This window comes from Ahaetulla prasina, chromosome 3 (genome assembly GCF_028640845.1).
Source record: "Ahaetulla prasina isolate Xishuangbanna chromosome 3, ASM2864084v1, whole genome shotgun sequence".
Lineage (NCBI taxonomy): Eukaryota > Metazoa > Chordata > Lepidosauria > Squamata > Colubridae > Ahaetulla > Ahaetulla prasina.
Window position 1 is genome coordinate 25335407 of NC_080541.1, and position 20308 is coordinate 25355714.

General features: G+C 38.0%; 1 protein-coding gene across 1 annotated transcript in view; it reads left to right on the forward strand.

The window, feature by feature from the left end:
- The window catches only part of CSMD3 (CUB and Sushi multiple domains 3), a 782898-nt gene that overhangs the window by 397633 nt on the left and 364957 nt on the right, over nt 1-20308 (forward strand). Inside the window, exon 11 of the mRNA XM_058175006.1 lies at nt 1303-1424. Coding sequence (XP_058030989.1) covers nt 1303-1424 — 122 coding nt within the window. The remainder of the gene's footprint in view (nt 1-1302; nt 1425-20308) is intronic.

Genomic DNA, 20308 nt, shown 5'->3' on the forward strand with positions numbered 1-20308 from the left:
GTTGGAGAGGATCATTTAGGTTACTGGTTCCAATCTCTCACTTCTCTCACTAGTGGACAATCCCTTAAATATGAGCCAGCAGTGTGTAACAGCAATCAAAAAAAGCCTGTGGAATCCTAGGTTGCATTAACAGAGGGACAGAATCAAGATCATATGACGGACCAGTACTGCTTTATAAAGCCTTAATAAGACATTTACTTAGAATACCAATTCCAGTTTTGGTCCCCATATAACTAAAAAAAAAAAAAAGATGTAGAGACTCTGAAAGAGTGCAGAAAAGAACAAGAAAGGTGATTAGGGTTCCGGAGGCTGAGACATACTGCATGAAGAACAATTGCAGGAATTGAGTTTGTCTAGTCTAATGAAAAGAAGGACTAGGGGTGACATGATAGCAGTGTTCCAATATTTTAGGGGTGCCACAAAGAAGAGCCTTTTTTCCAAAGCACCAGAAAACAATGGATGGGAACTAATCAAGGAGAAAAACAACCTAGAACTAAGGAGAAATTTCTTAACAGGGAAAACAATTGGAGTGAACGGCTTGCCTTCAGAAATTCTGGGTGCGCCATCACTGGAGGTTTTTAAGAAGAGATTGGAGAGCCATCTGTATGAACTGGTATAGGGTCTCCTGTTTGAGCAGGGGATTGAACAAGAAGACCTCCAAGGTCCCTTCCAACTCTGTTATTGTATTCTGTTATCTTCTATTCTGTTCTGTTCATCTTGTCTAGCTTCTAGAATTCATCAGTATACATAGTCATAATCCTAGTCACAAATAAACTTATATTGAGAAATGAATTCATGTAAATCCTCCATGACTTCACTCCATATAATTAACAGTTCTATAATTGGATTATATAGAGAAGTATATGAATAACTCTTATTTTTCTTGAGTTTCTTTCCATTCAAAATGTGCCAAGTGGCCCAATTAAGATTTTGCTATAAACTTATATTGTATTTTTCAGCCATAGTCATTCTGACTTAGGCATTTTTTTTTCATTCTCCCCATCCTACCCCATTTCAAGGAGAAGCATATTTTGAGGGGGGGGGAAATCATTGGGGAAAGGTGTGGATATTACTTTTATAGTTAATATAAGAAATGTGTTTTATTGTGAAAGTATCTCTCCAATAGATAAGGGACTGCTTGAGTAAGTCCTGATGAATCCATGCTTGGATCTTCACAATTAGAATCTGAACTTCACCTTGCTCAATTGTGCAACTCATTAAACATTTTAAGGCACGTGAGATGAATGCAAACAAAAATGTAATTAAGATCTAATTTGGACTATAACATTGTTTCTATTGCAGTAAAGACATGTGGATCTAATCTTCAGGGACCAGGTGGCACATTCACATCCCCCAATTTTCCTTTCCAGTATGACAGCAATGCTCAGTGTGTTTGGGTTATCACAGCCATCAATCCAAATAAGGTAAGTTTACCCGTGAGAGTGTTTTAAGCACCAGTATCAAATGATAAATTAGAAAATCAATAAGAAGTCAGGAAGAAAGTTAGAAAGATTAGTTCATTTGAAACAATGTGTGTGGGCATTGGAGCGGTGCAGTGTTTTGGATTTAAAGAAAAAGGATACTTCAGTGTACTGATATAACATTGATTGGCAATTGATTAAAGCAACTGCATCTTTCCCCAGAATTATCCTTTTACCCTCCACAACTACTGGATAATTATGGGGAAAAAATATGCTTGGTTTTATGAAGCTACAAAAAAAGGCCAAGTTGTCCTAGACAAACTTGAGATTGATGCAGACAATAAGATCTGCAATTACAAGCTTGAGAGAACTTTTTTTTTTTTTGAGGCACTGTAAATCCTGAGGCAGCAATAAGTGCTTGCCATTTCTTCAAAGAACAAGCATATTCAATCAGATTTTTACAAAAAAAAAAAAAAAAAAGCTGTAATAATGCCAAGTTCTGCAAGTTGCTAGCCAGGGGAGTTTGAAGTCAGAAATGTTGAGGAGACTATCTTAAAACATTCTGTAGGTCGGGTGCTGGAATGTTTCATAAATGACTGTCCAAAAGCCAAGGCAAAGTCTCATTAGAAGACAAGGAGAAGGAGGTACTTGAAACAATGTGTCACAGGAAGACTGGTCTGCAACATGAGAATTGCTTTCAAAAAGGAGATCTGAACAATGCTCCTGAGTAGCCAGAATCCATGTTTTCTTACAGGAATGAATAACCATTCCTCTTAAGGAGCTGGGCTAACCTTCACTGCTCAGCCCTTTTTAACCTGACAATGTGATAAAGTATAATTTTGGGCTTGGCACTTTCACAAGGTGAACATGAGATCTTACTATCAGAATCTACAGCCTCCTGTATTAACTTAGACCCATCACTTACAAGTGGATGACAAATCTCTTGAACTATAAGCTACATATTCACAATATCCTCTTATTCAGGATCCACATTAAGGAGTCAGAAACATCCGTATCACTTGCACACTCAAATATGATTTGAAGTACCTTTGTCCCTTCAAATGCAAGCCACAACTTGTTCAAATTGATGTTGAGAAACATTATGATGAAGAATCCTGGAATTCTGCAGGATTGTTGTGGCTGAAGCCTGTTATAATGATGTCATGGTAGGATATAGTAAGATAGCACTATTTCTTATGGATTTATCTTTAGTCTACCTTCTTTAACATATCACTAGAGGTAGTAATTTTCCAATAATAGACACATATATTAAAGTTATTAACCCATCTTAGATTTGTTTTGCTTTCTTTTGCTTTAGATTTATTCTGGCATAATTCCATAAGATAATCTTCTTACAATGTTCTATATGTTTGTTTTATATTTGGCTGAGGGATACAATCAGAATTATATAGAGACACAAAGTGGATAGAAAAATGTTGTCGCTCTCTGTTTTGATATTTTTAATTGCAAGAAGTAACAATTTCTATTCCGTTGGCTGAGATGAAAAAAAGTACTCTAGCACAAGAAAAAACAATACATTTATATATTTAAAAGGAAACAGAAAACATAAAATAAATATCTGAAAGAAAATTTGTGTTAAAAAGTGACAAAGAAGATTGAATATGATCTGTAGAGTGATTATTCTCAAATTAGAAAACAAATTAGGAATAATCAATGCATCTATTTCCATTGCCTTCCATTGAGGACCTGTATACTGCACGAATCAAGAAGAGGGCCGTGAAAATATTTGCAGATCCCTCGCATCCTGGACATAAACTGTTTCAACTCCTACCCTCAAAACGACGCTATAGAGCACTGCACACCAGAACAACTAGACACAAGAACAGTTTTTTCCTCAGGCCATCACTCTGCTAAACAAATAATTCCCTCAACACTGTCAGACTATTTACTGAATCTGCAGTAATTAATTTAATTTAATTAATTTAATTAATCGTTTCATAGTTCCCATCACCAATCTCTTTCCACTTATGACTGTATGACTATAACTTGTTGCTGGCAATCCTTATGATTTATATTGATATATTATCATCAATTGTGTTGTAAATGTTGTACCTTGATGAACGTATCTTTTCTTTTATGTACACTGAGAGCATATGCACCAAGACAAATTCCTTGTGTGTCCAATCACACTTGGCCAATAAAATTCAATTCTATTCTATTCAATTCTATTCTTATATAAAGGTGTGCTTCTCATATCATTCTTATAAGAGCCGTGGTGGTGTGGTGGTTAGAATGCAGTGTTGCAGGCTACTTCTGTTGCCTGCCGGCTGCCTGCAATTTTGCAATTTGAATCTCACCCAAGGGTGAAATCTAAAAATTTTCCCTACCAGTTCTGTGGGCGTGGCTTAATTGGTGAGCGTGGCTTGGTGGTCAGGTGACTGGTGGGTGTAGCCAATAACAATAAATAATAAAAATAACAAACAAAGTACACATAACAATAAGAGGTACCAAAAACCAACTTTCACACTTTACATACACACAACATAACACAACTGACTCACAGCATGTTCAGGGTTGACTCAGCCTCCCATCCTTCTGAGGTCAGTAAAATGAGGACCCAGATTGTTGGAGGCAATATGCTGACTCTGTAAAACCACTTAGAGAAGGCTTAAAGCACTGTGAAGTGGTATATAATTATCAGAAATGTTATATCTATTTTAGAAATAATCTCCGTTATAGTCGCTGCAATAGTGTATATTTCTTATCAGTAAGTCCACCAACATCATTGGAAGAACATATGGTAGAATTATATTAACTTTATCTTTCAAGAAAATCATATAATACAAATTGCATTATTTTTACTCTATCTCCAATTGTTTTTGACACAGCTGATTGAAAAATAAAATAGTAAAATAAAATAAAACGAGATATCCTAAGCTGACCTTGTAGTTTCTTAGACAGTCTTTTCAAGGAACATAGGACTGTATTTATTTAATAAAACCAATTTGATATATCTCCTTCTGAATCCATATATTTCCATGGCATTTTCAAAAGAGAAATCATTTTGGCCAACAGTTGTGAAGAAAGTTAGAGATAACCTTCTTCAGTCTTGAAGTATTTTAAAGACACCTACATTTCTTGGCCAGGATGAAGTGTCTCACCTCACTTCATCTTGACAAAACAAATCACACTACCTCAACAACACAAATAATGAAATGAATTTTAAAGTCTAATAAAAAAGATATGTTTTAATTAATGTTAATGACACAAGTGATTGTCCATTAATTTTCAGTGTGGTTTAGTTTGTACTTTAGCATAAATTCAAATGACTATATTATGACCTTTGGCAAAGGCTTAAATAACTTTTTGAATAAGTTATTGAATGACTGTAAGTGTCAGGTTGTGTAAAGAATTCTAATTAAATTCTTTCCCCACCAAAAAAAAAAATATTCCTTTGTGTTGTATTGTAGTTAATGTAACAGTGAGGTCAATTGGTAGTATAATTAAAAATTAATAATTACAGAACTAATTATTTTATTTTTCATTGTTTATACCTTATTTAATTTGATTTAACATTAATTATATTAACCTGATTTGTACTCTTTTTTCTTATCAGCAAATATTTTGATCATGGAGTAATTACTTACAATGCTGAAAATTCATGCTTAATTAAGAAAAAGCTACAAATCTCTTTGTATCCTCAATTTTTTTTATTCAAAGTCAAATTGAGTTTAATATAAAAAGTCATCAAAATATTAGTACAATAACTCTAGCAATAATAATAAATGAGAAAAATAATCTCACATATATACATCTGTAAGTTGCAAGGTGGGTCACTATGTAACTGGACCCAATTTATAACCTGTTTTGCAGCAGTCATTAAGTGAATGATCTTGTCATTAAGTGAACCTATTGTTTGCTATGGGCTGGATTTTGCTGGAAAAAGGAAGTAAATGCCATTGAAAATCAGGGTTATATGACCATGGAACATTGCAAATGTCTATAAAAGCTGGCCAGTTACTAGTGCCCAAAATCCAGTCACATGATCATGGGTGTATTATATATGATGGTGGAAGATAGCTTTTTTTTTTTTTGCTGGGGGAGGCTGTCATCATAACTTCGAACTATCACTAAGTGACTGGTTATATGTCAAGGCCAATAGTTCTGTATGGTTCTCTTAGCTTTTTGCATATGTACTGTATATATCCATCAACATTGTTCATGATTATATGTATGCATGTATGCATACAATCATGAAAAATGCCAATGGATGGGAAAGTAAAAGAAGCAGAAGAAACCAAAATAATTTCTTCAGACAATAGCAATAGCACTTAGACTTATATATCACTTCATAGTGCTTTACAGCCTTCTCTGAGTGGTTTACAGTATCAACTTATTGCCTCAACCTCATTTTGCTGACCTCAGAAATATGGAAGGCTGAGTCAACCTTGAGCTAGTGAGACATGAACCGCTGGCAATTGGCAGTCATCAGAAGTATTGCAGTATTGATATCTGCCAAGCATTGGAAAAATACACCATAACATTCTGATTAGAAAGCTAATTTAATTATGCTTTTGGTGGATTCCTGCAACATTGCTCAAATAGACTAAGTCAGTTACCACCAAACTGGAATAACTTCAAGTGGAATAACTTCAAGTGGGATACCACAGGTTTCATTCTTTCCATTTTTTAATTTCTTTTCTTGTAGATAGGAGAGGAAGAAAAAACTGATCAGATCTGCAGATATTTGCAGAATGGGCTGAGTTTACCGTAGAAAATAGTGCACAATTACAAAATAAGAACCAGGCTGAAAATTACAGAAGCGATTTAACAGATAGAAATGCTTTCCTGGCTAAATCATTTCTTGTGGAAAAAGATGAGGGAAAGAAAAGGTGATCTGAGCTTGGTAAAAGTTTTCATGAAAAGAGCTATTGGAATAGCAGTTGGCCACAAGCTAAATATGAGACTCTGAATTAAGATGGCTATAGAAAAGATAAATACATATTTAGCTGAGTGAACAGAAATGTAGTTTCCAAATAAGAGATTCATTCTCTTTTGTATTGGTGAGATCCAAACTTGGCTACAGAGATCATTTACGCCAAACTAGGACAGTTCGAAAATAAAGGTAATAAACTTGATCAGGAGACTGGAAACTTTTTGCAAGGAAAGTTTTAAGGAATTGGGTATGTTTAGCCTTCTGGGAGGAAAAAAGGAGGAATATAAATAGCATTCATCCAGGTGCCTGAAGGGATACTTGAATATTTATTTTATTGTATCCTGCCAAATCAATCAGGGCTTTCAGCAATTGGCAGCAATCCAATAAAACATAGAACCAGTTAAAACATCCACAGGGAACATCATTAAAACTATAAACTGTTTAGAATAAAAATGATAACCATGATTATAATGAAAGAAAATAAATTTCATAGCTGAAATACAAAATAAAGAAGAAAGACAGCAGTGGAACTAAAGTTTAAACAAATCAAAAGTCACAAAATACTCTATAAAAGAGTTCCCTTTTAAGCACTTGGCAAAATATTAAGAAGGCTGGTTCAAACTTTTATTCCAAACTGAAGTGATTCCCTGAGCAACAACTGAGAAACAGTAGGCCTATAGTACACTTAACTCATTAAAGATGGGAAAATATATATATATATAGTTTCTTGTTGTCCAAGAGTGCCTAAAATGAAATAATAATTGTAATTTATAAGGAGGTAAGACTCTATTTGAATATTATGAACAATTTGTTAATGATAAGTTCAGTTCTTTACTTGAAGATATGATGGGTTCTGTTTATTGGATGTGGTCAAGCAGATTCTAGATAGAGAATTTTCAGAGATGCTTTGAATTTATGCATTGTGCTCTTTCCAAATTTATGTTAATTTACCATATTTTTCACACTTTAAGATGTACTTCCCCCCCAAAAAAAGTGGGTGGAAATGTCTGTGTGTCTTATAGAGCAAATATTGTGGTGGGGGGAGGGGAACGCTGGAGCCTTCACTGCTGAGCATTGGCCTCCCAGAATACTGCCAATCAACTGCTCTAGGCAGCAGAGATAGGCAGAGAATGGGCAGCAGCAAATGGGCGGTGGAGAATGGGAGGCAGCAGCAAATGGCAGTGGTGAGCAGATGTCAGCGAGTGGTTTGTGATGATCAGGCAGCGGCAATTGGCAGCGGCAATGAATGGCAGTGAATGGTGGCGGCAAATGGGTACCTAGAACAGCTGATTGGTGGTATTTCAGAAGGCCGATTCAACTGGCAATCAGTTGCTTGGCAGCGGAGGCTCCAGCACTCCTCAGTGGTGGCAGCAGTTCAGTTCAGTTGACCGGTGGTGGGCACAACAGCCATGTGCTGGGGCTGCAAAAATGTGCTGAAGCTGACCAGGCTGTTTGGGGTTTGCTGCAAGGACACTAGCCGGATGAATATTGGATGGATGCTGGAAGACAGAGGCAGATTTTTTTTCTTGTTTTCCTCCTCTAAAGCTAATATGTGTCTTATAGTCCAGAGCGTCTTATATTGAGAAAAATACGGTAATTCATATGGCGTGCTAAGGGATAATACTTTGATGAAATCATGGATCTATTTCACTGGAGGACAGCTCAATCTTAGTGTGAGTCTGAAACTGCCAGAACAGTAGCCAATATACAAAGAACCCAAGACATGTAAAACTTCACCGTTGTTTAGCATGTGTAGAAGAAGACATGACTGCTACTCCAGTACATTGGTGTCGGAAACATCTACTAAGGCATTTCTGGGTTTAAAGGATTAGCTGGTGATATCACTGTGGCCCACGGGACACCTAAGGGGGCTCATGTCCCAGCTAAGAAGGGTTAGCTGAGGAAGTTCAAATAGTGGAAACATTGAGGGAAAGTGATCAATGACACTGTAAGGGAAACCAAAATTTAAAGGGAAAAAAAAACCACTGCAGTAGAAAGAGAAGAAACACAACAAAAGAAGTCAACAAAGATCTTTCTGAATACATTCAATAAGGACTCTTTCAAAAAATGCAATGTAGCCCAAGACACAAAATAAAAATAGCGCTAAATTTTGGAGTAACCATCAGGAAAGTGAAAGCACAAAAATAAAGAAAATGAAGCAGTTATCTTATTCTCTTACATACTTTACTTCCTTCACACATTGCTGCTTTCTGATTTTTCAACCAACTGGAAAAATGAGTGCTATTCTCATGGAAAACCTACATATTCAAATCTGCTTATTTCATCACATTCTTTCTGTAAAAATCTACGAATGTAGAAGACATTTTTCATGTTCATACATTTCTTAATAATTTGGTCTGCACACACCATTTCAAGCATAAATCTTCCTTACAAATGTTGTTCATTTTATGTTTATGTCGTCTTTCAATCTGAATTAAGCACAAAAGATTGACTGGTACACTTAGCACCATTTTTGCATTTATATTCTTTCAGCATTTATGTTTGTCTTTGCACCATTTTTTTTTTTCTTGGAGACATATTGTTAAGTTCGGGAAGTAACGAGGCTGGAGACCAGGGTAGTGACAACAGCTCTTTAATATAGGGTGAACCCAGCAACTGGCTGGGAGAAAAACCTCTCCTTTTATACTGTTCTACTGGAGGCTTCGTCCAATCAGCAACGTGCTGATTTCCCGCTCAAATATTTAAAGGCACAAACATGAATACATAACACTCCTCCCCTCCCAGAAAACACTTTGCCTCTATTTACATATTTATTTACATGTTATTTTTCGACGTAGTCACGCAAATAACCTGGGCGTCTCCTAGTTCTTTCTGACCTGCGCGGTTCAGTTCTGGGTGGTGTTTTGAGCTGGTCGGAGGGGCTGTTTTCTCCTCCCAGCTCTTTCTCTGAGCCAACGGGCTCCGGATTATTGGCCAACTCTTTTTCTTGGCCATCCGGCCTTGGATTATTTTGGAAACTGTCCCTGCTGTTTCCCTCGGGTGTGTCCTGTGTTGGTGGGGGCTTGGTTGTGCTCAGATTAGTCTGAGTTGCAGGGGGATTTGAGCTGGTGAGCTGCACTGCAACTGTTTGGCTTCGTGTTTGTGGTCGTGGATAAAGTATTTCTAGGGATCTGAACAACACAGGTAGGGACTAAACCAGTGGTGGTATTCAGCCAGTTCTATTTGGTTCATGCAAATCGGTAGTGGCAGCAGGCTCCACCCACCTGCCCGGATGTAATTGTATCCATTTTTGATGCTCTGCACATGTGTGGCACACATGCTCACATTGCAAAACTGTAGCGAAGGTAAATGAATACCACCCCTGGACTAAACCTATATAGTATTTCAAGAATTGCAGCAATTATAAACAGTTGGTAATTACCAAGCAGTTTGTGGCCAATATGAATAGTAATAGCAATAGCACTTAGACTTAAATACCTGTAAGTCTTATATAAACTTATATAGAATAGAATAGAATAGAATAGAATAGAATAGAATAGAATAGAATAGAATAGAATAGAATAGATTTTTTTATTGGCCAAGTGTGATTGGACACATAAGGAATTTGTCTTGGTGCATATGCTCTCAGTGTACATAAAAGAAAAGATGCATTCATCAAGAATCATAAGGTACAACACTTAATGATAGTCATAGGGTACAAATAAGCAGTCAGGAAACAATATCAATATAAATCGTAAGGATACAAGCAACAAAGTTACAGTCATAAGTGGAAGGACATAGGTGGTGGGAACGATGAGAAGATAATAGTAGTGCAGACTTAGTAAAGTCTTAGTAAAGTCTTAGTAAACAGTTTGACAGTGTTGAGGTAATTATTTGTTTAGCAGAGTGATGGCATTTGGAAAAAACTGTTCTTGGGTTTAGTTATTCCGGTGTGCAGTGCTCTATATAGCACCTCATAGTGCTTTACAGCTTTGCTGGCTGAGGAATGCTGGGAGTTAAAGTCCACAAGTCTTAAAGTTGCCAAGGTTGGAGAGCCCTGCTTTACAGCATTCTCTGGGCAGTTTACAATGTAGAATAGAATAGAGTAGAGTAGAGTAGAGTAGAGTAGAGTAGAGTAGAATAGAATAGAATAGAATAGAATAGAATAGAATAGAATAGAATAGAATAGAATAGAATTCTTTATTGGCCAAGTGTGATTGGACACACAAGGAATTTGTCTTGGTGCATATGCTCTCAGTGTATATAAAAGAAAAGATACATTTGTCATGTACAATATGTACAAAATATATTACCCCCAATAATGTGAGCTCTCAATCTACTCACCTCAGAAAGATTGAGGGCTGACTCAACTTGAGGCCTGTCAGGATCAAACTCCAGACTGTGGGCAGATTGAGCCTGCAATACTGCATTGTAACTGCTGTATCACCAGGGCTCCTGATACTTAAGCTGATATGTAAAGGGCCTATACTTAAACTCTACCTGCTGCTAGTTCAAAACAACATTTTATTTTTCCTGTGTGATCCTGTCTGAGACAAAAAAGTTCACCTTCCGTGTATAACCTCCATATTTCTGCTCTGATAATTTTTTGCAATTGATTCCTGACAATTGGTACAGAGAAACCAATAATAAACTATTTGAAATTAAGGTCAAAAACATAATTTAGGAAAATTTAAAGTGCAAATTGTTTTTGCCAAGTATAGAGTGGAGCCTGAATTTTATAAGTGTAATGGTACATGGGAATGACCTTGATGGTCAAGAGAAAGAGTTGTTGCTTAGGGAATGATCAAATAAAAAAAAAAAAAGAGAGAGCCTGTCACTGCTTACCAGGCAAAGAAAGAAACCTGAAAATAATTTGCCTAAGAGCCTATGCAGCGGTTCCATAGCAGTTGCTTTGTTCTTTAAAAGACGCGTAAAATTCACCAATCCAGGAATGCCTGCAGCTCTGCTTTGTTTTTGGGCGCTGGAGCCTTCTAATTGCCTTAACCTTGCTCTCAGTAGGGTGAATTCCTTTCTTGTCTATCCGGTAGCCCAAGAAATCGACGGATTCGTCCCCTATCTGGCATTTGTTTGCCTTGACTTTTAATCCGGCTGTCCGGAAAATCCCCAAAACCTTTCTTAACGCTCCCCAATTCCTCCATGTTTTCCCTGAAATTAGGACATCATCAGTAGGAACTACCCTGGGAGCCCTGCAGTAGTCGTTCCATTAGGTTTTGGAACAGCCCTGGTGCCACACTAACCCCAAATTGCAATCGGGTGCACTTGAAGGCCCCCTGTGCGTTACAATCGTTTGGGCTTGACTGTGCGGGCGCCTACGGGCAGTTGTTGGTAGGCTTGGGCCAAGTCTAACTTTGCAAAGACTTGCCCTTGCCCCAAAGAGTGCAATAAGTGTTGCACCACGGGCACCGGGTAAGCGCTTTTCTGTAAGGCTTAGTTTAGCGTCGCCTTGTAGTCAGCGCAAATTCTAATTGTCCCGTCCGGCTTTATTGGGGTGACGATTGGCGTCTCCCACTTTGCGTGATCGACTGGCACCAAAATCCCTGATTTATGAGCTTGTCCAGCTCCTTATCGATTTTGGTTTTAGGGCAAAGGACTCTCCTCGCCTTAAGCCTAATGGGGCTACCTGGGGTCTAAGTTGAAGGAAATAGGGGTCCCCTTGTACTTGCCCAGGCAGTCCTTGAAGACATCTTGAACTCGTTAAAGAGAATGTCTTTCAGGTTACAGTCACTTCTGTAGATGCCAGTCACTCCCATGCCCAGGGCACGAAACCAGTCTAGTCCCAACAGACTGGGCAGAGTTCCTTGACGATCGTGATGGGCAGGGTCTTCTTGTGTGGACCGTACTCGACTCGGACGGAGGTGGTCCCTCGAACAGGATGCGATTCCCTGGTAGTCGTGGACTCGTGGCCGTTGTGCTTGCAGGTGGCGCTTCGCGACGGCAGTGACTTCGCCAAAGTGTCCCAGGACATGATGGTGATCGCTGATCCGTGTCTACTTCAAGCCGGCACCGTACTCCCTCTATTTTTGGCTTGGTGAAGATCTTCTTCTCCACTCGGGTCGGGGCGCGGCCTATGACCACAGTTGTTTGGTTGGAATCCGCGCCCTTTTGTTTGAGCCAATCGCGGGTCGCCTTGCCGGTTCCGCGCTCTGATTAACGATTTGAATTTTCGGCGGGAAGGTTGGGCCGCTCGACAAACTTGAGCTAGGTGCCCTTTCTTCCCGCACCGCCGACATGTCGCGTCCTTAAACTTGCAGCGTTGGCGCTGGTGTTGACCACCGTAGCTTCCGCATTCATCTCGGTCCCCTTTGTCGCGTTTCTCGGTTCGGCAGACCCCTTCCTCATCTTCACCGTCGGATTCGGTCTGAACCTCCTCCTGGTGCACCGGGGTTGCCTTCGCGCTCGCCTTTGGTGGGACAGGCTTCTGCAGTGTCTCCGCCGCTTGGGTGGGCATTTCATGTGCTCTGGCCGTCCAGGCGTTGTGATTAGGTTCCTCTTTGCTAGCAGCCGTCGCCGCAAACGGATGTCTTTGACGCCTCGGATGAGTTGCTCGAGGAGCACCTCGTCTAGGTCGCGGTATCCACAGTCCTTGGACGCTTTTCTTAGGGCGGCCATGTAGTCACCGATGGTTTCGCCCTCCATCTGCCTTCGCTCTCCGAATTCAAACCGCCCTTGCGTATTTGGGCGGCGTTGGTGCGAAATGGTTTTAATAAAGTCTGTAGAGTTGGCCTTGACATCCAAAGCAGCGGCCTGGGCCCTGCCAGGGCTTCCACGATATCAATGACCTCCGGACCACAGTGGCTTAAGAAATAAGCCCTTTTTCGGTTATCTGGAACTCCTTGCAGTTCGTTGGCTTCTAAAGCTTTCGAAGCGGGTCATATCGTTCCCATTTCTCCTTAGCCGGGTCAAGCAGTGCGGTGAGTGTAACTGGCCATCTCCGCTTTTCTGCCCTGAGTTTGCTGGGTTCGGGTCTATCGTGCTTCAGCTCGGTTCTGGTTCTCCTTAGCCTCGAGATCCCATCCTCGTCGCCAATGTTAAGTTCGGGAAGTAACGAGGCTGGAGACCAGGGTAGTGACAACAGCTCTTTAATATAGGGTGAACCCAGCAACTGGCTGGGAGAAAAACCTCTCCTTTTATACTGTTCTACTGGAGGCTTCGTCCAATCAGCAACGTGCTGATTTCCCGCTCAAATATTTAAAGGCACAAACATGAATACATAACACATATCATTATCATTCCCATGCAAATGTCTAAAATAAATATTCCTTCCAGCATTTCATCACTTCAGTTGCATCTCAAAACAATTTGGATGAATTTTATTTTTAATTCCATTCACCTTGTTGCTGGTCTGTTATTATAACTTTTCACACACTTCCAAAACATGTTTTAATCTATTCATATTTTAGAATTGTTGTTGTACAGCGTTTCCAAAGTTTTCATGACAGCTGTACAAGTGTTAGGCTATGGTTTATTTTTTGGCAGCCTGTTCCTGTACTGTTGACAATTGATTCTCAAAGGCAGAAACTATCTGCTTTCATATCTACATTGTCAGTTTCAAGGCTGATGTTCCACTTGTTGACATTAGTTTTATATTCTTTATATTTAATTTTAGTCCTGTGTCCCTTGAGTTTTAATACTGGGATTTGCAGATTCTTTGCATTTTCACCTATCCTCCGACATTAAAACCATATCTTTTTCCAATCCAGGTTCCCTTAATATATATTCAGGATATAAATTGATTAGATAATGGGAGCATATACAGCCTTGTCTCACTGCTTTGCCAGCCTATTTCATTATATTTTGCCTTTATTGGGAATTCCTGACCTAATATATAAATTTTCATCAAGACAATAACTATTTCTAGGGTTCCATTTTGCTTTGAAGCATGTTCCAGAGCTTGGCATGATTGACACAAATAAAGTCATTTCTGTAATCAGTGAAGCACTTCTTATTTGCTATTCTTTGGTTTTGTCAATTATCCATGTACATCAGACTCATGTTTCTCCACATGCTGTAAAGGCAGTTTGCACGTCTAATAACATTCTACAGTATATATATTATATATATATATGTAGGTCTTTGGTTATTCGGGTTTTCTCCCGCGTAAAATTGGAAGTGTCTTGGCGACGTTTCGACGAAGTCTCATTCGTTATCTTCAGGCTTCAGCTTCGTGCTTCTGGGAGCAATGTGTGATTGCAGCTGTTTCTTCCTTTTTAACTGCTAGTGGGGGTTTGAACTGATTGGGTGGGAGCTTGGCTGTGCTCTGATTGGATGGGGGTTTTTTTGTGCTCTGATTGACTGGGGGTGTGTCCTGTGTTGGTGGGGGCTTGGTTGTGCTCAGATTAGTCTGAGTTGCAGGGGGATTTGAGCTGGTGAGCTGCACTGCAACTGTTTGGCTTCGTGTTTGTGGTCGTGGATAAAGTATTTCTAGGGATCTGAACAACACAGGTAGGGACTAAACCAGTGGTGGTATTCAGCCAGTTCTATTTGGTTCAGGCAAATCGGTAGTGGCGGCAGGCTCCACCCACCTGCCCGGATGTAATTGTATCCATTTTTGATGCTCTGCACATGTGTGGCACACATGCTCACATTGCGAAACTGTAGCGAAGGTAAATGAATACCACCCCTGGACTAAACCTATATAGTATTTCAAGAATTGCAGCAATTATAAACAGTTGGTAATTACCAAGCAGTTTGTGGCCAATATGAATAGTAATAGCAATAGCACTTAGACTTAAATACCTGTAAGTCTTATATATACTTATATAGAATAGAATAGAATAGAATAGAATAGAATAGAATAGAATAGAATAGAATAGAATAGATTTTTTTATTGGCCAAGTGTGATTGGACACATAAGGAATTTGTCTTGGTGCATATGCTCTCAGTGTACATAAAAGAAAAGATGCATTCATCAAGAATCATAAGGTACAACACTTAATGATAGTCATAGGGTACAAATAAGCAGTCAGGAAACAATATCAATATAAATCGTAAGGATACAAGCAACAAAGTTACAGTCATAAGTGGAAGGACATAGGTGGTGGGAACGATGAGAAGATAATAGTAGTGCAGACTTAGTAAAGTCTTAGTAAAGTCTTAGTAAACAGTTTGACAGTGTTGAGGTAATTATTTGTTTAGCAGAGTGATGGCATTTGGAAAAAACTGTTCTTGGGTTTAGTTATTCCGGTGTGCAGTGCTCTATATAGCACCTCATAGTGCTTTACAGCTTTGCTGGCTGAGGAATGCTGGGAGTTAAAGTCCACAAGTCTTAAAGTTGCCAAGGTTGGAGAGCCCTGCTTTACAGCATTCTCTGGGCAGTTTACAATGTAGAATAGAATAGAGTAGAGTAGAGTAGAGTAGAATAGAATAGAATAGAATAGAATAGAATAGAATAGAATAGAATAGAATAGAATAGAATAGAATAGAATAGAATAGAATAGAATTCTTTATTGGCCAAGTGTGATTGGACACACAAGGAATTTGTCTTGGTGCATATGCTCTCAGTGTATATAAAAGAAAAGATACATTTGTCATGTACAATATGTACAAAATATATTACCCCCAATAATGTGAGCTCTCAATCTACTCACCTCAGAAAGATTGAGGGCTGACTCAACTTGAGGCCTGTCAGGATCAAACTCCAGACTGTGGGCAGATTGAGCCTGCAATACTGCATTGTAACTGCTGTATCACCAGGGCTCCTGATACTTAAGCTGATATGTAAAGGGCCTATACTTAAACTCTACCTGCTGCTAGTTCAAAACAACATTTTATTTTTCCTGTGTGATCCTGTCTGAGACAAAAAAGTTCACCTTCCGTGTATAACCTCCATATTTCTGCTCTGATAATTTTTTGCAATTGATTCCTGACAATTGGTACAGAGAAACCAATAATAAACTATTTGAAATTAAGGTCAAAAACATAATTTAGGAAAATTTAAAGTGCAAATTGTTTTTGCCAAGTATAGAGTGGAGCCTGAATTTTATAAGTGTAATGGTACATGGGAATGACCTTGATGGTCAAGAGAAAGAGTTGTTGCTTAGGGAATGATCAAATAAAAAAAAAGAAGAGAGAGCCTGTCACTGCTTACCAGGCAAAGAAAGAAACCTGAAAATAATTTGCCTTAATATGTCAGAGCTAAAAGGGATAGTAGGAGTTTCTGTCTTCAGATTTGCAACTTATTTTTTTTTAATGTAGCCTTACAATAGAGTAGAATTAGCTCATCTGATCATATTTTATCTCTGGTACTTGGGAAGATTGATACTGAGGCAGCTGACAGAACATGGATGTTATGTTCTGGGTGAAGAATGGAGGTAAGGCCAGAGTGATTTCTAACAGCCTTTATTCAATACTGCCTGTGAGGCAACTGTTGCTCCCTGGCTGACACAGCTCCTTTTATAGGGAAGCTGATCAGCCCACAACCAATCAGGAGAGAGTATTTTCCCGCTCCAACAGAGGACCAGACTGAGAACTTCAACTGACAACTATATACAATCCATAACAATGGACATAGGTTTCTTGAACTTTTCCAATCCAAGTTCCCTCTTGCTCCTGCTAAACTCCTCTTGCTAAAAATTGCTGGAGGACTGGGCAAAATCAAACAAAGAGAAATAAAAATAAAAGGTTAAAATGACACAGAGTCATTAAGAAGAGGGAAGAAACATAATGAACAACACAGAATCAGATAGCAAAGACTAATTTCAAAATGAAAATGGGTACAGTGAACAAAAAGCAATTTAAGGAAAGCTTGAGAGTTTGAAATATAGATGCAAGCTGGTGTTAGCATTCTAGGCTAATCAGATATTAAGCTGCAGATATTTAAACCTATCCCAGGCTAATACTGTGAATAAAACATGGTCAAAGAACAATTTTTAGCAAGGGAGAATTTTAATCTGAAGGTAATTCGCTGCTGCAAATAAATTGTCCACATGGTGGCAGTTGTAGAAGAAGAAGGTGGAAGAGTTAGTATTATACCCACAATTGATCTTATTAAATTCCCTCTCTTTCCATTTTCACATAATAACTTTACCTAAATGTTAAATATATTATTTGTATTTGTATCCAGACTGCAGTTAGGAAAGTTATATAACACAGTATGATTGTAGGAAGGAAGAAAACATAATTTATGAACTAAAATCAAAAGTTGTATCAATAAATCAATCATAAGACTATATGGAGTAGTTTATGGTATGTACATGGGAAGGATTCATATTATGTTTGGCTTTATTAGCAAGTAAATGAACACAATTAGATAAGCATCAGGGCAGAAATGAATTGTATATCAAATATTAGCTATCAAGAGACTAGCTAATACATTCTAACATTTGGAGAAACTTACTATGTGAAAATGGAAAGAGAAGGAATTTAATATGATTAATTATGAGTATAATATTTAACAAAATAGCCAAATCCTGGAAAATGGTTCCAGAAGAGTTCCAGAAGGAAAATATGAATTAGAGGCAGTTTTTAATTGTATTTTATTATTTTAACCTACTGGTAGTTATTACAGCTAGGATACATTTATTTTTGGGGAAAGGGAGTTGATAATCGGTACTCCGTCACCTGTATAAATTTAAATAAAGTCTTATGCTATGAAAAGTCTATCTTGTTTTCCCTAAAATAAGATTTCCCCTGATAATAAGCCCAATCGGGCTTTTGAGTGCATGTGCTAAAATAAGCCCCCCAGAAAATAAATCCTCCCCAAAAATATTTAAATGCATATGCAGCTGGTCCCTACCATTTATTATGTATTCTTATTCCAGTTTTAGAAATTAAATATCCTATCTATTACTGATAGATTGATGTCATTATCAATTCTTCTGTTCTGTCTATGCTTCCAAATGTAAGATCATTTGGGGAGGGGACCTGAAATAAATAATCCTTGTGGATCTAGAGTCAATTAAATTTAAATGGCACTTACCTTAGATTGATTCCAAGCATGAATAAATCTGGATCCAACCCCATCCAACTACAATCCCATTATTGTAGTTTTTAAAGAACGGCACAGCATACATACATTATTCCTGGTGCTGGATATATATTTTTTAACAGCAAGTGAAGCTATTTTTTGAGTGTAGACCTTAAACATACCTCATTTACTTGTTTGATATAGACTTGCTTGATATATCTTAGTTCTGATAACATTTTATAGTGTGTAGGATAAAACCAAAATGTTTGAATAGTGAAAAGCCTGGGAGTGAAAGTGTAGAAACATGAAGATCTGTATTTTATTAATATTTTCGGTCACAATCAACTACCTTCCAAACTCATAGGGAATATGAAGGCAATAAATCACAACAATATATTATTTGTTAAGTTCTTACTGCCGAAAATATTTCTAGTTATATCCTGTAGTTTACAAGTCTTTAGAATTCATTTTCCTTCATTCCTGTAAGCGTTCTTTCATCTATTTTACTCCCATGTCTTGTGACCTTATACCATAACAATGTACTGACTTTGAAATCTTTTCTAAGATGTCACTGAAAGGTTCTTGATATCTTATGACATTTGAAAATGGCCTTATATTTTCTTGAAGAGAAAGAATGTATTTATATGTCAAACTAAGTGTGGTTTGCATTGAACTCAACTCATAGTGGATGTGGCCATGTAGTTTTCTTGGCAGCTGTCACAGCTTTTTCCCAGCAAGGTAGGGTAGAATCCAATTAAAGAAACACAGAATTATCCTGGGATTTCAGGAGTAAGTTATTGTAAAAAATGAATAAAATAAAAGCTAAGAATTAATAATGAAATGATGCCAGCAACTTCTGAGTAAGTCCTTTTTACAGTAACCAATCATGAAATTTCTTGCATATATTTTTACATCATGCTCTGTGTAAAACACTAGTACAGGTAGTCCTAGACTTACAATCTTCTGAAGTTACAATGCCACTGGCAAAAATTACTTTTGACCAGTTACAACCATTGCAGCATCCCCATGGTCACATGATCAAAATCCAGGCTTGTCAAGTGGAATTTATTTATAACAGTTTCACTGTCCCAGTGTTATGTGATCAATATTTGTAAACTTCCCAGCCAGCTTCGGCAAGCAAAGTTAATGGGGAAAGCCAGATTCACTTAACAACAGCATTATTCACTTAACAGCTTCAATGATTCACTTAACAACTGTGGCAAAAAAGATTGTAAATTGAAGCTCAACTCACTTAACAACTGACATATTTAGCAATGGAAATTTTGAGCTTAGTTATGGTCGTAAGGCTTCTCTCTGTACGACTTCTCTTAAGGGGTAAAGATAAAGTTTCAATCCGTTAATTGTTTTTGGCAACACCCTAATTTAATGCCAGTTTGTTAACTTTTGACCACATAAGAAGTACCATAGCAACAATGTAGAGATAGTTCAGCATTATAAGTTTCCTGTAGTTTCCCCACAGTTTTTTTTCTCCCCGTAACCTTGTATTCTCCTATTGTCTTCCATTAACTAGTGCCTATTTATCTTCAAGATGAGACAGATTCAGCCAAGTGCTTCCACTTGCTAAGACATGCATTAGTTAATTAAATGCTCCAGGTTTGATTCAGAAGAGGTGTTTCAGAATGTGCAGGAACATAAATGCAGTGCCTGTCTATGAGTCATAAAAGCAGCTATGTCTTTTGTCAGGATAACGTGACTGTTGAGGTCATATATCCCACAAATTGAACCCACCATGTCCCTCCTACAGAGAATCTCACAGTACCATTTATTTTAACTGCAAGCCATCAGAAGCAGAAGGTATCAATGAAATTAAACAGTGTGACATAATCAACTCCACTGAACATGACAAGATGGATGCCTGGACAGTCGTCACCAGTGGTCGTTTTTATGTAAAACTCAGAAAAATGTCAGAAAGGTCATGCATAAATTATTTATGATCAAATTCTATTTGGGAAAACAATTCCTCTTTCAATCCTCGGTCTATCTGTTCAACTGATAAACAACTTTGAAGTGTAGGGTCTTTCATTCCCCTTTAATCTTCCTTGCACTTAGTCAGCTTCTGTCTATGAGTTTTCTGTACTATTTGCATAAGAACTGGAGGTTGTC